This window comes from Cibotium barometz, chromosome 1, assembly GCF_041138505.1.
Source record: "Cibotium barometz isolate CiBa-2024 chromosome 1, ASM4113850v1, whole genome shotgun sequence".
NCBI classification, from domain to species: Eukaryota; Viridiplantae; Streptophyta; class Polypodiopsida; order Cyatheales; family Cibotiaceae; genus Cibotium; species Cibotium barometz.
Genome location: NC_141046.1, coordinates 67139655 through 67156094, shown reverse-complemented (window position 1 = coordinate 67156094; position 16440 = coordinate 67139655). Strand labels below are relative to the sequence as shown.

The window sequence follows — 16440 nt, the reverse complement described above, 5'->3', positions numbered from 1 at the left end:
CATACGTACCATGTATGTACCAACAATCAGAACATGTATATATGTAACATAGAAGGGAAAGGGTTAAAAAACGACTAATGAAGGACAAAGCTAGTTAACTGAATCAACCCTTAGAAACCAATACAATCGAATCTAACTAAAGATACTCTAATACCAAGTTTTCCATTGTCTACCTCTAGGAACACCATCTAAGGTAGGAAATGAGGGAACAAACATGTACTACAACAATCAATAGTGTAAAAGAAGTATAAGGATCTCTTATTGTAATGATATTGCATCTTTGTTCCTTAAGAATTTTCTTTATTGACTTCATTTTCACCATTTCTCACTCTCAACTATTATAACTTCTCTTACTAACCTTAGAGAACTTGCGCAATTGATTTGCTACAATAACTATAATTCTATAATACTCATCACCTCAACAAGATGGAAAGTAAAGAGGCACAAAGGCAAAATTAAATTAAAAAAATGGAAAACAAAAAATGATAAAGAAACAGAAGATGAAAAATCATCTCCTAGGAAAGAGTATTAGGGTCCACAAATTATTTTTTACTTTGAAACACCTATTCATAATATATAAATTTGTAAGTAATTGATTTCTAGACCTCCAATTTCCCCTTGTCACACTAACATCTTCCCTTCACCACTAACATCACCATATTGTCTCTTTCAAATGTCTCTTTTGGAGGGACGATGGCCCAATTGAGCCACTCCTTTCATTGTTTTGGGTTTCATAAGTCTATTGCAACTACTTCACCTGCTAATGGATCACACTATCCACCACACTATCTACCAATTGTAAAGTAGTGATCAATAATAAGAGAGCAGATACCAATTGCAAAGTAGGGATCAAGAATAAGAAAGGGGATATGTTAACCACATTAGTTAAAATTATATTTTTAATGTGCATTATACTCCAAGAGCTTATTTTGTACCCATACAATGCTCTTCAAGATTGTATATCTTTGGGATGCTGAGGAGCATGGAAATATTGAAAGGTAGTAAATATCATGTAATGTACATAGCCTAAAAATAGCAATAGTTTCATGATGAGCCACTTCATCCCAATGTAATCTATGAGGCCATGTATATAAGATAATTTTAAATAATGTGAATGCATTTCATGGAATTGTGTAAATACACATAATTCCATGGACGTAATCACCTTATTCTCATGAGCTCTTGTATTCATGCCTTCATTATTTCTTCTTATATAATGCATGTAGGAATTGGCTTGTCTCTTAAGAGAGTGTTATGTGCTTGTCCTTTCCCATCTTCTTTATTTCTTCTTATATAATGCATGTAGGAATTGGCTTGTCTCTTAAGAGAGTGTTATGTCTTCTTTTTCACCTTCTCTATTTTTCTAAGTTAAGAGAGACAAGAAAGATACTAAGAACAGAAGAGTAATCCCTTTCTCTACTCCTACTGTGCATAAGGTCTACTAGATTCAATCCTTGGTGGAGTGACGATATCACTGGTGTAATTGAGACACTATCTTTCCACCACAAAGAGGTTGCATCAAGCATCTAACTGGTAGATCCCTTGGCAACCCTTGCATGTCTTCTCTTCTCCTCATTGTTGAAAGCTTAATAGAGATAATGGAAATGAATAGATACCCACATAATACTTCCCAAAGAAAACAAAATAGATAAGGTTTTAAACACCAGGCACATGGAGTCCTCCTTTCTATGGACACCCCAAGTTCCAAGTGTAAATATTTCATTCAAAGCTGTATGTGAAAACTAGGGCTTCTATATATGTGTGTGTGAAAACTAGGGTTTCTAAATATTTATTCTATAAATATTTCATCTTTGATTTAGAATGGACAAGATTGGAGAATCAATTTCAATATGGTAACATGAATTGAGACACTCCAAAAAGATAAAGAACATAAAGGTGCCTAAAATATGAATGAAGAAATTGTACCTTTGAAATCTAACGAAGTAATAGCATTCAAAAATCATTTTGCTGAAACTTTTTGTGCTAAATTTGGATTTTAAAAAAGGTTTCGATTAACATTGATACTAATCAATGTTATGTTATCTTCTAAATAAAAAATAAACCTATCAAGAAAATAAAAAGGTTTTGGTTGATTTCTAATAAAAAGTCCTCGATTAATTCTAATCAATGTTATGTCATCAGCTAAATAAGAAAATAAACCTAATTTACATGAATAATAGTTTTTAGGAAAATTTTATAGAGTGAGAGCATGATAACAAGTAACTAATCATACAACCATCATCATGGTTCCGTTTACTAATAGAGCTATGTTTTATCAAAAGAATCTCTTTGAGCTCAGATAAGATAATCCAAAAGTTTAAATGATATTAAAAAAAATGACTTGACAAATGGAGGATGAAAAAAGCCTTTCAACTCACACTCACCAATGAATCAAAAAATCTAAAACTTAGCCAAAGGAATTACAAATAGTCCTTTAATAAAGAACAAAGAAATCCCTTTCTTAAATACTCACTCCATCTATTTAAAGAACTCTTACAACAAACTATGTTGTAAAACATATTCTAGTCCTTACAAATAAAACAATTGATAAAAAAACTTGTAGTGCGACTTAACATTTTAACAAAGAAGAAGACTCAACAAGATAGAAAGATGAAGAATAATTTAGGTTTACTCTTGTAAACCAAGATCACAACTAATGGCAAATGCTTCCCACTCATGTGCTCTAATGAGGGAGCTTTAATGACTATCTAGAAAAATAATGAGGGAGCTTTTAAACCATGTTTTAATGCAAACAAGCTCACCCTTAAGCCTTCATTTCACCTTGACATTGATTGATGAGGTAATATGTGTTAATATTTCGTTATCAAAACAGCATATGCTTGCATTTTATGTAGCCTATGGCAAGAGACAAGAACTTTGGATCCATGTACGGTCAAAATTTTGACTTATAATAGGATATTTCAATTATCCTTCAATGTGAGATGTGTAACTTAGTGCATGGGCTATGCATATTGAAGGATATTTAAATTATCAACGAACGCATAGATATGCATAGTCTTTGCGACAATGCCTTCAATTTAAGATGTGCTCACCTGACACCCATTTATCTTCGTTCTCCTGAAGAGAGGGTCATCGCCCAATGCTTGAAAAAAACCTGAGTTTAGTGTGATATCACCTTCAAAATTTAAAAAAATACCTGCAAATTTATAGCTTGAAGGTGCCAATACTTGCAAACTTTAAGGAAATATAGTACAAATACCTTCAAAAATAACCAAAAAAAAAACTCTTCATTGATAATTTATTAATTTTATATATGAAGGTTTTCCTATTTTTGAGAAAATAATGGTCATCACCTATTCAGAAAAGGACCGTTGACTGAAGTATCTATACCTAATGGGTGTCACCTTTTTTGGCTTCTTCTTCTATAACTATTCCATTCCGGCATGCCACCAGTTGTTGTTCATAGAGCTGCCTCTGCTTCTCCTCTGTCTCTAGGCTTGTGTGTGTGAGAGAGAGAGTTGGAGAGAGAAAGAGAATGTGTGTGTATTTTTCAAGTGCAAGTAATGTTTACAAGCTCTACTTTCTTTGGCCATTCCTCGATCATCACCCTTTCCTTTCACCCGCTCTCTTTTCCATACTTTCTCTCTCTGATCTCTCTATCTATTGGGGTTTTACTTCCAAGGTTACGAGCATCGTTTCTCAATTCTACAACTATGGATGCACCTAGTTTTTATCTTGACACCATGAGACCACATGAACAGGACAAAACAAGACATGAGAAACCTATTAAAGGCACCAATCCCAAGAAGCCAAGGCATTGCGATCCTACTGTGCCGCTTCTTTATGATGTGCTCCATTAGGATTTTCAGGGTGCAAAGGGGGAGAAGCCCAAACCCACACTAAAGTGCACTATTTGCAAAGAATGTAATTCTTCCCAAAGTAAACAAGTTCTCCGAACAGGCTATGACTCTCTTCTTTCCGAGCCGAGTTGCAAGATTATATGTAAAAGGTGTCTACTATGCAACCCGAGGTTTTAATGTAGTGGGGTGCTCAAGTAGCCTGATTTCAAGGATTAGTTATTTCAAAAGTGTCCTTTGTTTTATGGTCAGCAAATGGTCCATGTGCTACCATGGACCCCTACTACTGACCATGAGGCACTTGTGCGGCATTGTTGTTTGGTTTGGGTGAAAGTTGTTGACTTCCCTCTCATTTTCTATGATGCTCTTTTGTACCTAGCATAAAGTCTTGGCATAATTATCTGCACGTAATAAATTTTGAGAACACAAATAAACTAACCCATGAATCGATTAGTATCGAAGTAGATGATGCGCTTATGGGAGAAAAATATTTTGAGCTTAAATGGGGCGCATTTGCAGGAGCTTGTTTTCACTGTCACAAATTTGGACACTTTACAGATGATTGTTGTACCCTCAAATTACACCCACCTATTGATTCCTTATCACATTGGCAACTTTGGTCAATGATAATGTCCCTTCATCTAAGATAGATCAAATAGGACCAATGATGGTATATAGACTAGAGGAAAAGGGGTTGTGCATATGAAAGACCATAGGGCCATGGCTAAGTTTCTCTGTAGGTATGGCTATGGTGGGTGAAAGGCTAAGGCAGCCATGATGTAGAGAGAGAGAGAGAGAGAGAGAGAGAGAGAGAGAGAGAGAGAGAACATAATTGCACGACTCAAATCATTTGCTTCATTGATTGATATTGAAATGAAGTACAATGAATTTGCATATATAGTTTCAGTATACCAAACCCTTTAACCCTTATTAAATGTGAGCTTATCCACCTATAAGAGGTAGTTCACACACGAATACTCTAAAGCACACTTAAATCCATTAAAGGGGTTGTTCACACATATACATGCTCCAATATATCCCAACAACCCCCCCCTTCGGAGTGAAGGTGGTGAGACCCGAAAGTAAAAAAAGTTGCTACCACCTACCACATCCACCCTACCTCATCATCTGTACCTCCCGTGCCATGGTAGTCAAGGTGAGAACAAGGTAGCAAGGTTAGCAGTTAGTCACCCCCCTCGCTCCCAACTAGGATAGAGAAAAAAACAAGCCTTTTATAAGTGAAGGAAAATAACATAGATACAATCAGATTTTAGAGAGACTACCTAGGGCAGAAGAACCTTATTTGACTCAATACACATAAAAACATAAAGACATATTTCTTCTTTGGAGGTTTAAAAAACTTTCGTAATTGGTATGTCAGTAAAGATACCTTTTTCGGTGGCGGTGCCAAGCAATGGATGCTTGGCTCATCATTTTAGGCCCAAAGGCCATAATAGAGTTACCTGGAAGTCTCTCAATGTGATGTAAAAGGCTTCAATTAGTCAATTTCGATCAAAGCCCCAAATGTTATGAATGTTGGAACATTCAATCAGCCAATTTCGGGCAAAAAAAAATTTAAATCCCCAAATTCTCATATTTGTAAGGCCTTCAATTATAGGGTTTAATGGTGAATTTTTTCTTTTTGCAACACCGCCTAGATGACTCTTGATATTCATAGGGCTTAGTAGGAGCTTCTGTCTCACGTTTCCAACATTGTAGATATGGATGACGTGGTTGATTTGAAGTCTATGTTTTCAACTACTGGAACTGAATAGGGCAATAAAGGTGCCTAGAAAATGGAAGACTCCAAGATAGGATGGATTGACTATGGAGTTCTTTTTGTAATTTTTGCCTATGCTTGAAGAGTCACTTTTGCTTAGACTCAATGAGGCTTGGAATTTGTGTGTCATGCCCTCTGCTTGGCAGGAGGGACTGATAAGATTGGTGCCAAAAAAAGGATTTGTGTCAAAGACTTTCTGATTTTGGTGCCCTATTTCCTTGATGCTAGAGATTTATGAATTACATTAGCTTCATCTTCGTGATGGTGGTCAGCATTTGGTTGCTAACGCTTATGCTGATGAGTCTTTCTTCCTTCCTCAGAATATGCAATCATATCTAGAATGTCTCATGAATGCCTTGCACATGTTTGGAATGGTAGCTAGTCTTTTACCAATTTTTAAAAATCAAAACTATTGCCCCTTAGTGAAGGTCACGTCATTCTAATGCCAAGGCAAATCATATTGCCTACACAACATGTCAGACATTTGGGATATCATGTGGGATGGAATCTTTCACTTCATGATGCTACAGATTGGTTGCTGCAAAGACTTATTGATTAAATGAGAATATTGGGAGCTGTCTACAATCGATTTTGATGGCTTACGTTCAATTTTTTCTCCCTCTCCTGGCATGGTCTAAAAACCAACCTTGTTTCATGAAAAAAAGAATTAAGATCTTTTAGCAAAATTCTCGTTATAGGAAGGCCTTGTGTCTTCTTAAGTCTGAGTTCATATGCTCACTGAAAATGCATGGAGTATTAAGATATCAAGCTCAACATGAGCTGACACTCACGACATCACTGGCGGGTTTGGTAGCTAGCACCAATATATCTTTGCCACCAGAGATCCTACAGCTGGACTACACCGACTAGTCCACACCTACCCACTCCACTTAGCGTGTTTACATTATGCACCAGTTGTATATACTCTATTATGTGTGTTAGTCACTTTATCTTCTTTTTAGACCCCTTTTTTTGTTGTAAGAAGAAGAAGAGTTTTCAGCCTCTCACCTTGTGTGTTCTCTTCTAGGGTTTGTGTGAGTGTGTGTGTGCTTACAAGACCTCAAGCTCTCTTCTCCCCTGCATCTTTTCATGGTATGAGAGCCTGGTTCATGTTAAGGGCTGAGTGGTAAGTAGTAAGAGAAGCACAGGAAGCGGTACAAGGGTAAGAGCTTCATCTACTACACCCTTGTATCGGGGGAGCTCTTCGGGAGGCTCCAGAAAACGAACTCTGATTGAGGAGCTTTCTTCGTAGGAGCAGAGCTACAGGGCATCTATATTATTTGCTGGACTTCAATTTTTGGGCCGAAATCATGTTTCGGGCACGTCTAGACCTCCTTTTTTCAGTTCGCATGCGTACGGGCACATACGTACGGGCACTGTGGGTAAGTTTCGATTCTCTACAGAACTCTGTTTTTGAAACTACAGGAAGGGTGATTGTTTATGTAGACACTGTGTATACTCCAAAGAGGTCTTAAAGTTTCCATTAGGTATATGTATACAAATTGAGGTCACTGGTTGTGACAATTTGTGTGCAAAGAATACAATAGTTTGTGCAAATCAAACAAGAGGACTATTTTTGGTAAATTTGTGTTGCAAAAAAGATGTCGAATGATGGAATAAACCAGATTGTTGCAGAGAATCTTGACAAGAACAACTTCCATGCATGGAGATTTAGATTGACAAATTTCCTCATGGGAAAAGGTTACTGGGACTATATTGAAGGTGAACATGAGGAGGCACCAGAGGTACTAGAGATTAATCCAACTACTCTGCAGATGTAAAAGAATTCAAGGATTTGAATCAAGGAGCAAGGAAAGTCATGTATTGTCTTTCTATTAGCATATAGGACACTATGATTGGGCATATACAAGATGCCAAGTCACCTAAGGAGGCATGGGACACCTTGGTGAAGCTATATGAAACTAACACTAAGGCACGAAAGATTCAGTTGAAGAATTAGCTTCATACTGTGGAGAAGAAAAATATATATGTAAATGATTATGCCTTGAAGATCAAGGGCATTGTGGAATCCCTTGCATCAATTTGTGTTTCTGTTAATGATGATGATAAGGTGGAAGTGTGTCTACGTGGTCTTGGGCCATAATACAAGCCGTTCAAGACATCTATTCAGACTCGAGAGAACATTCTCAACTTCACAAATTTGGTGTCAATGTTAATCATTAAAGAGAAGAATTTGGGTGAAGATCAACAGTCTTCACAAAAAACAAAAACAGTTCAGAGCAATGGGCCTTCTACACAAGTGCAGGTAGAGGACAAGGTAGAGGTCGTGGATGTGGCTAAGGTGGTGGCCTAACAGGTAATTAGAATGATGGTCAACTGTAGCAATAGTCCCAGGATTCGCAACAAAAACAGTTCAGAGCAATGGGCCTTCTACACAAGTGCAGGTAGAGGACAAGGTAGAGGTCGTGGATGTGGCTAAGGTGGTGGCCTAACAGGTAATTAGAATGATGGTCAACTGTAGCAATAGTCCCAGGATTCACAACAACAACACACAGATGGAAGAGGCCAGTTTAGAGGAAGGGGAAGTCAACGAGGTCGTGGTAATACAGCACAATGATACACAAGGCTGTTTTTACTATGGTAAGCCTAGACATGTGTAGACAGATTGCTATAAAGTGACATACGAAATGGAAAAGTACAACAAAACAACTATGCGTCCTCTAGCAGAAATAATGAGAATAATGAGAGGTTGTTTGTTATGCAACATGTAGTTAATGTTGTGTCTGGAAATGATGTAGCAGTATGTAAGGATGATGTATGGTATGTTGATTCAGGTGTTTCGAACCACATGACAAGTCATGGTGAGTGGTTCAAGGAAATGAAGAGTATTGAAAGACCAAGTTTTATTGAAACATGGGATAACACTGCTCATCCAATTGCCCATGTTGGAGATGTGCCATTATCTATGAATGCAGGATAGTAAGGTGAAGTACCTTGTAGATGTACTTCATGTTTCGAACATTACAAAGAATATGGTTTCAATTGGCCAAATAATTAAGTAGGGTTTGTAGGTCCGGTTTAACCCTAATGGCTGTTATGTAGAGGACTTTAAAGATAAGTGCAAGTTGGTTGCAAAAGGCAATAGAGTGGACAAAATGTTTACATTGAATGTAAATATGCCTAAAGTTATTGTTGCAATGTTTGCAAATGATTTAGGAGTTGTTGCAGATACAGACATTTGGCATAAGAGAATTGGGCATGTAAATGTGCAAAGAATGAAGTCTATGCATACTAAAGAAATTGTGACAGGGCTGCCTAAGTTTAAGGTTGCAGGTATGCAGAAAGTATGTGAAGCATGTTAATTCAAAAGTAAACAAAGCATATATTTCCACATGACAGAAATGTGAGCAGGAATGTACTAGATCTTGTGCAATTGATGTATGGAGTCTTGCGAGAAATACTATGTCTATGGGTGGTTACAAGTACTACGTAACATTTATTGATGAGTGACCACACGAGGAAAGTGCGGGTGTATTTCATGAAGGAGAAGAGTGAAGTGTTCTCTTCTCCTTCATGAAATACTATGTCTATGGGTGGTTGCAAGTACTACGTAACATTTATTGATGACCACATGAGGAAAGTGCGGGTGTATTTCATGGAGAAGAGTGAAGTGTTCACTTATTTTCAAAATTTTAAAGTGAGGCTGAAAAACAAACAAGAAAGCATGTGAAGTGCCTAAGGTAAGATGAAGGAGGAGAATACTTCTTCAATGAGTTCTCTGAATTCTCGTAAAAGAATGGCATTCAAAGACAATTTACATGCAGATACACTCTGCAGCAACAAAATGAAGTTATTGAGCAAAAAACAGGCACATTGTAGAGATAGCACGAGCATTGATGGTGGCAGAGAAGAATATGCCGCATAGCTATTGGGCTGAGGCTGTGTCTATAGCAGTTTATATCATGAACAACACTCCTACTCTATAGCCATGCATGATGTAACGCAGAGGAGAAGTTTACTGGTAAGAAACTTGATTTGTCTCACTTAAAAGTTTTTGGATTTATTGCATATGTGCATGTGCCAGATGAGTTGTGTACTAAGCTGGATCCAAAGACATAAAAATGTGTGTTTATTGGGTATTCCCTTGAGCAAAAGGGATATAGATGCCATAATCCTACTACACGTGAATTGAGGGGGTAAGCAGCGATGTTGTATTTGATGAGATGAGTAGCTGGTATGCTGCTGAAAAAGATGCTATTGGGGCTGATATAAATAAAAATGTGGTTGCACAGAATGCAAGTCAACAATCACAGTCATTCAGCGGACCAGGAGAGTCCTCATCCAGCGGTTCTATTAATAGACCATGGAGTGGCAGGCTGTGTGTCATAATACCAGTCCTGGAAATGTAGTTGGTACATCACATAAAGGTAAAGAGAAAGTGGTTGTACCCCTTGGTATGCATGATATTTATGTAGGGCATTCTCTTTTTGGTGAAGAGTCTAGTGGCTCGGAGATGAGCCTTGATTGTGAGGAGCTTGGGATTCCAGCAATGAGGATACTTGGTGTGAAGAAGGCTATGGAAGCCATGAATGCAAAGTTACAAAGATCTGGAAGAGTCAAAAACCCTGTGTGCAGAGGTTGACCTATGATGGTTATGTGGCACATCACTATGCTTATATGGCAAAAGTTGTGCAGGTTGTAGAACCAACATGTTTTATGAGGCTATTGGAAATGTGTGTTGGGAGAAAGCTATGGATGAGGATATGGATGCATTGTATAAAAATGAGACTTGGGATTTGGTGCCATTGCCTAAAGGCAAGACAGCTATTGGTTGTAATAAGTGAGCGTATAAGGTGAAACATAACAGTGATGGTAGCATAAGTAGGTACACGACTAGATTGGTAGTCAAAGGATATGTACAGACACATGGGATTGATTATGAGGAGACATTTACCCTGGTTGCAAAGATGGCAACTGTGAGAGTTGTGATTGGGGTGGCTACAGCTAAAGGCTGGTTTTTATATCAGATGGATGTAAAAAATGGGTTCTTGCATGGTGACTTGCAAGAAGAAGTGTATATGGATTAACCACTTGGTTTTGAGGATACAAGTCACCCAGAGTATGTATGTAAACTTCGTAAGGCTTTGTATGGGCTGAAGAAGCAAGCTCCACGAGCATGGCATGTGACAAGATTGTTGAGTATCTTCTCACTATTGGTTTTCATATGACAGATACAGATCACTCTTTGTATGTGCGCAAGAGTGATAAGGGTATTGTGGTCATCACCATCTATGTAGATGATCTTATTGTTGGGAGGAGTGACAACTTAGATGAGATTGAGCATGTGAAAAGTCTACTCAAAAGGAAGTTTGAGATGAAGGATTTGGGAGATCTGCATTACTTTTTGGGAATTGAGGTCATTCGCACACCTGATGGTATTTGGCTGTCTCACAGAGACAGTATGTATTGGACATGTTGTCCAAGTATGGGATGGTTGATTGTAAGTCAATCTTAGTGCTATTAGATCAAAATGGCAAGCTTAGTGCGGATGCAGGCTCTGTGTTGGAGAATCCCACTAAGATTGTGGGAATTTGATCTATGTCATGATCAGTAGGCCAAATTTGAGTTACAGTGTTGACTTAGAGACCCAGTTTATGTAGGTTCCGCTCAAACCACATCTTGACAGTGTGCGATGTACACTTCGGTATTTGAGGACCACTGTTGACTATGCATTTTTTTATGCAGCAGGTGTACCATTGGAGCTATATGGGTACACAAATGCAGATTGGGCAGGTAGAATCTCCGACAGGAGATCTACCAGTGGATTTATGTTTTCATTGGGGAGTGTTGCTATGACATGGAGCAGCAAGAAGCAACCCACAGTTGCCTTGTCAAGAACAGAGGTGGAGTACAAAGGAGCTGCGATAGCAGCATGTGAGGTAGCTTGGTTACGCAAGCTGCTTGTTGATCTGGGGTTGCACGTGGAGAGAAAGGTTGTTATATATTGTGACAATCTTGGCAGTATACAGTTGGCCAAGAACCCAGTTTTCCATGCGCGGACGAAACACATTGAGGTACATTACCACTTTATCAGGGAGAGAGTCTTGGCAAGCCACATCGACTTGGCCTACATCAGCACACAGGATCAGGTCGCTGACATCTTCACACGAAGGCCTTGGGAGTTGAGAAGCTCCACAGATTTCAAGATATGCTTGGAGTTCATGAGCTTGAGTTGAGCTTGAGGAGGAGTGTTGAGATGTCAAGCTCAACATGAGTTGACACTCATCACACGAGGTGCTTGTATGACCATTCGAAATTCACATCACTGGCGGGTTTGGTAGCTAGCACCAATATATCTTCGCCTACAGCTCGACTACACCGACTAGTCCACACCTACCCTCTCCACTTAGCATGTTCACATTATGGACCGCCTCAAGTTCTTTTCTCCCTTGCATCTTTTCATGGAGGGCTTAACATTTTGAATATCCATTATCATGTTCTCGCATCATGTAAAGCCACTCTGCTTCTAACTTTTCTCACGTAGCAACAACCCTGGACGGTTAAGATTGCAACTCTCTACTTTAATGCATTCGACAAATGGCAACTAACTCACTAGAAACTTTTATTTGGCTTTATGGAGGGTGATATTTCTAGATGCCGTTATGTCTCTTATCTCCTTGTTGACTGAAAGCTTGTTCTGTGATATACTTAGTGGGACAAGAAAGTGTCTCTTGGAGCCGTGCATTGCGTGCTTCTTTGGCTCTCTATTTCCCACGACGAGCTTCGGTCTTTCTACAAAAGGCATTCAGGTTTGCCAAGATGTTGTTGATGTGTTGAAGGAAATGTTGTCCTTTCCTTGAGCTCGAAGCCGTTGGCAATTGGGTATGCACTACAGACCTTTATAGTGCATGTTATAGGAGCAATTGCAACCTTTCACTCCTCTTATGGTTGTTCCGGATGCTGAAAAGCCGAAGGATTGGATTTTTTATAGGGTAGATCTTGCAACTTATCCTAGTTTCTCTTTCTCTCAAGTTTCGACTGCTTTGCTCTACAGGTTGATTATTCATGCGTCTTGGTTTGTCGATCAAGTTAATAAGATTTGGCTCCTCACTAAGGCAACCTGTTGGTAAAAACAAAACCTAAAGAAAATCTAGAATAGTAAATTGCCAGTCAAATCTAAATTGTCTTTATGTGGTGATGCTTGTTTGGGAGTGGTCCCAATTGGGAAATTTCTTTAAAAAAAGACACAGCTCTTGCGAAATGCCCTTCTTGTCATTGCATAAAGGAAATAATATACTTTCATAAGATCAAAAAAATCTGAACTTACGAATTGAGAGATTTGAGAAAGAAATAATAGAAGAACAAAGACAAAAATAAAGCATTTAAAAGATCAAAAATAAATAAACTAACAAACCTAGCTACTAAGGAGAGGAAATCAATGAATAATATCAAACGAAGACTTTTAATTAAGACATTAATCAAAAAACAAAAAACAAATAAACAAAATAAAAAACAAAAAACAAAATAGCAAAACAGAGAAGTGTAAACTCTAGACCTAAAGCACTAAGAGCTAGAACCAAACATTAAGCTAAACTTTAAAAAAGACTTCGACTTAAAAGTACAACCATTAACTCCAATGTTTGTCTAAACATGAAGTGTAGGTTCATCAACTCTATCATGCTTAGCGTGGACAATAAGCTATGACATCCCTACTCACGTCATCAGTGCCCAAGAGTAGGTGCAGGTTTGTATAAGGTTAGTCCAAAAGAACATGCTCTATAAAACCAACGAATTGAGTTTCTATCACTCTCCGAAGGTGATGGGCATACTCAGCCATGATAGAGACTAGCACTCACTCAAAGTCTGCTCTAAGATATAACAACAAACAATTACAAAACATAAGAAAGAACCAAACTAAGTCTATATTAAGCTAGAGTAAGAAAGAAAAGACTAAACAAGGCTACTCTAAATTAAAAAAACAAACCCTACTCTAAACTAGAACAAGCCACATACAAGAAATAATGATGCATCTTCTTTGGTCTTCTCCGCCGCACACCAAAAGTTTCCTTCGACAAATTTCACATTCTCCTAAACTCAGATTCCCAAGGTATTCCTTTCTAGATGTTTTTGGCTATTTGGCAAGTGGCCTTCTAGATTGGATCATGCACAACCCTTTCTAATCTAGACTAGATATTGGGCTTTGTAGACAATATGGCATGCAAGAAATCAATTGGTTTTTCATTCCGTAAGGATTGCACGCTATCACTACTTTCGTCAATAATTACGTCAATCTTTGTTTAACAGCATCCATCTGGATCAAATTGATGAAGGCCAATTGGTTGTGTTTTTTTAACTTGTGTGATTGTTCTTCAAGAAGTTTGACTCATTTTTGAGGACTTGCTTCTTTGTACAGTGAAGCATAGAACATAGCTTTTTACGCCCAGAAAAAGAGAGGGGGTTTTTTTTAGATAATATACTTACATCATATTTCCCTCTTGCTTATGTGTGTTTCTTTGGTCCATGCATATTCTCGTGCCCTACATAAACTCTTTTTTTTAATAAAAAATTTGGCGACTACTAGAAGGGAGCAATGGTTTTTTTTTAAGCCTTACCAATGCTCGTGCCCTACATAAACTTATCAATGCTTGGTTTCTTTCTATGGTTAAGTAAACATGTGATGTGAATAAGTGATAACTCTAGTCTATGATCTCACTAAATTGCACTGAAAGGTTATTAGCCTCTCATGAGGTAGGACTATTCTGCAGTCCTTGTATGCGATTACTAAAGAACTTTATCCTAGAATGAATAACCATCCTTGCAACCATAAGCCCACATCGCAAGGGATGGTGACAAACACTATTATTGAGAAGGGATTAATGAAAAAAACTTGCAAGTAAAATATCCATGTTTGGTAACTCTCATAATTTCCTATGAGATGTATCGACTTATGTTCGAAACCAAGAATGAGCTATAACACACAAGAAACAAGAAACACATAGGAAATCTCTTGAGAAGATGTCTAGAAGATGATGTTTGTGCTTAGAAGATCCTTCTTGCTGCAAGGAGAACATTTTGTTCAAGTATACAACTACAATGTTCAATCATGCTCTAGCATATCAAAGATCTCCAAACAACACCACATTACAGCTACCATACACGAGAACAATATTCTCAACGGAAGCCAATATTTAAGCTACATGGTACTTATGGGAGTACATACATCCAAAATCCTGGAGATGGTCCTAGCCTTGACGTTATACATGATAGATCATTCCCACTTCAATGAGGCAAATATGGGGAATGCTGAGTGCAACAGCTGGTCCCCTACAATTCTTTCTGAGGAACGAATACCCAACATCAATGGCTAGTTTTTTCAGAAAAGACGATGTTCTTTTGGCTTTCACATATGAGTGCCCTAAAATGTATGCCACACCTGCTTCTTTGGCCTCAATAAGTTCAATCATTTCATCCCTAACTGCAGGAGCAATACCTGGGCTCTCTGGCAGCTCAAATCTGACTCTTCTTCTTCTCAGCTGAGGAGATTCTATTTCAGATACAGCTTGGAAGCTCTGCAATGTAGCTGACTTGCTGCTCGACATACATACTGCTTGAGCAACATCATTGTCGACAGTAGACAAAACCAGCTGCATACCTGCAAGCCCAGGAGTGCCTACAACAGCCAATGGACCACCATCCAAGGATGTGTCTGCACTCAACTGGGCCAGGCTCTGCTCTGCTTCTTTTTTAATAAACTCGCCGATGTGTAAAATCAAATGATTTTCAAAGTCATCATCTTCTTTATGAATATCCTTGTACCCATACCTCACAATACACCTATACATGCGATACTCCCTTGGGCCAATCCTTCCAACCAGGTAGCGCTCCTCTAATGGAATGAAAGGCACGTGAACAGATTTTATACATACAAACACTAGAATTTGGTGAAATGCTGGCAAGTTTGTCACGAAGTGAGAAAAGATGGCAGGTACACCAGTCACTAGCTCTGTGTATACGAGACCAATCCCAGGAACACGCACAATCCCGAGACTTGGACCCAAGGTCAATAACCACTTCATAGAGACCTTGTTCTGCAAATCAAATTCATACTTCTTTGCTGTGCCATAGTGCCAAATATACATAATCAACATGAATAGAATAGCCAAGGCTAATGGAACCCAGCCACCCTCAGGCACTTTCATGATTGTTGCAGAAAAATAAAGCCCTTCCATTAGGCCAAAGAATATGAAGAAGCATAATGCAAAAGTTACATTCCTCTGCCACACTATCATTATAACAAGGGTCATGAGGCATGTTGTCACAAACATGACTATAATTGCCGCAAAGCCTGCAGAAAGATCACAAATTTTTCTTCAACTTCAGCACCAACAATTCCAAAACTAATGATCATTCATGACAAGGTTAGTAAAGGAAAAACAAACACCACCCACCCACCATATGCATTTCCGATAGCTGTCGTGTCCCTGAATCCAAGTGTCACTGACAGGCAGAGGATCATGAGGATCCAGTTAATCTCCGGTATATAGATTTGGCCCATGATTTGTTTAGAGGTGTGCACAACTTTTACTCTGGGAAAGCAATTGAGTGCCTGGCACTGTTTAATTATTGAAAATGTTGCACTTATCACTGCCTGACTTCCAACAATTGAAGCGAAGGTACCCACCACAAATATAGGCCAGTACACTCGACCTGAAACCAAAAAAAGTCGGTACCTCCATTACAAGCGCAGGGGAAGAACTGGCGATTAAGAGGTGATTAAGAATGCAACAAGCTTAATGAAGAGTGTAGAGAGGAGAGTGAGACGGTACACCCGATTGGGTCCCAACTACCCCGCTTAAGGGACCCCATTTTGTGGTGTATTTG

At 38.5% G+C, this 16440-nt stretch overlaps 1 protein-coding gene across 2 annotated transcripts in view; it reads right to left on the bottom strand.

The window, feature by feature from the left end:
* Positions 1-14591: 14591 nt before the first annotated feature.
* LOC147642354 (potassium transporter 7-like) overlaps positions 14592-16440 on the bottom strand; it is a 79348-nt gene continuing 77499 nt past the window's right edge. Inside the window, exons 8-9 of one of the 2 annotated variants that reach the window (XM_086805602.1) lie at positions 16012-16266; positions 14592-15904 (exon numbers count right to left, since the gene is read on the bottom strand). In XM_086805602.1, the coding sequence (XP_086661728.1) occupies positions 14814-15904; positions 16012-16266 (1346 nt within the window). In that variant the 3' untranslated portion in view covers positions 14592-14813. The remainder of the gene's footprint in view (positions 15905-16011; positions 16267-16440) is intronic. The other variant, XM_086805606.1, reaches the window with a different exon arrangement.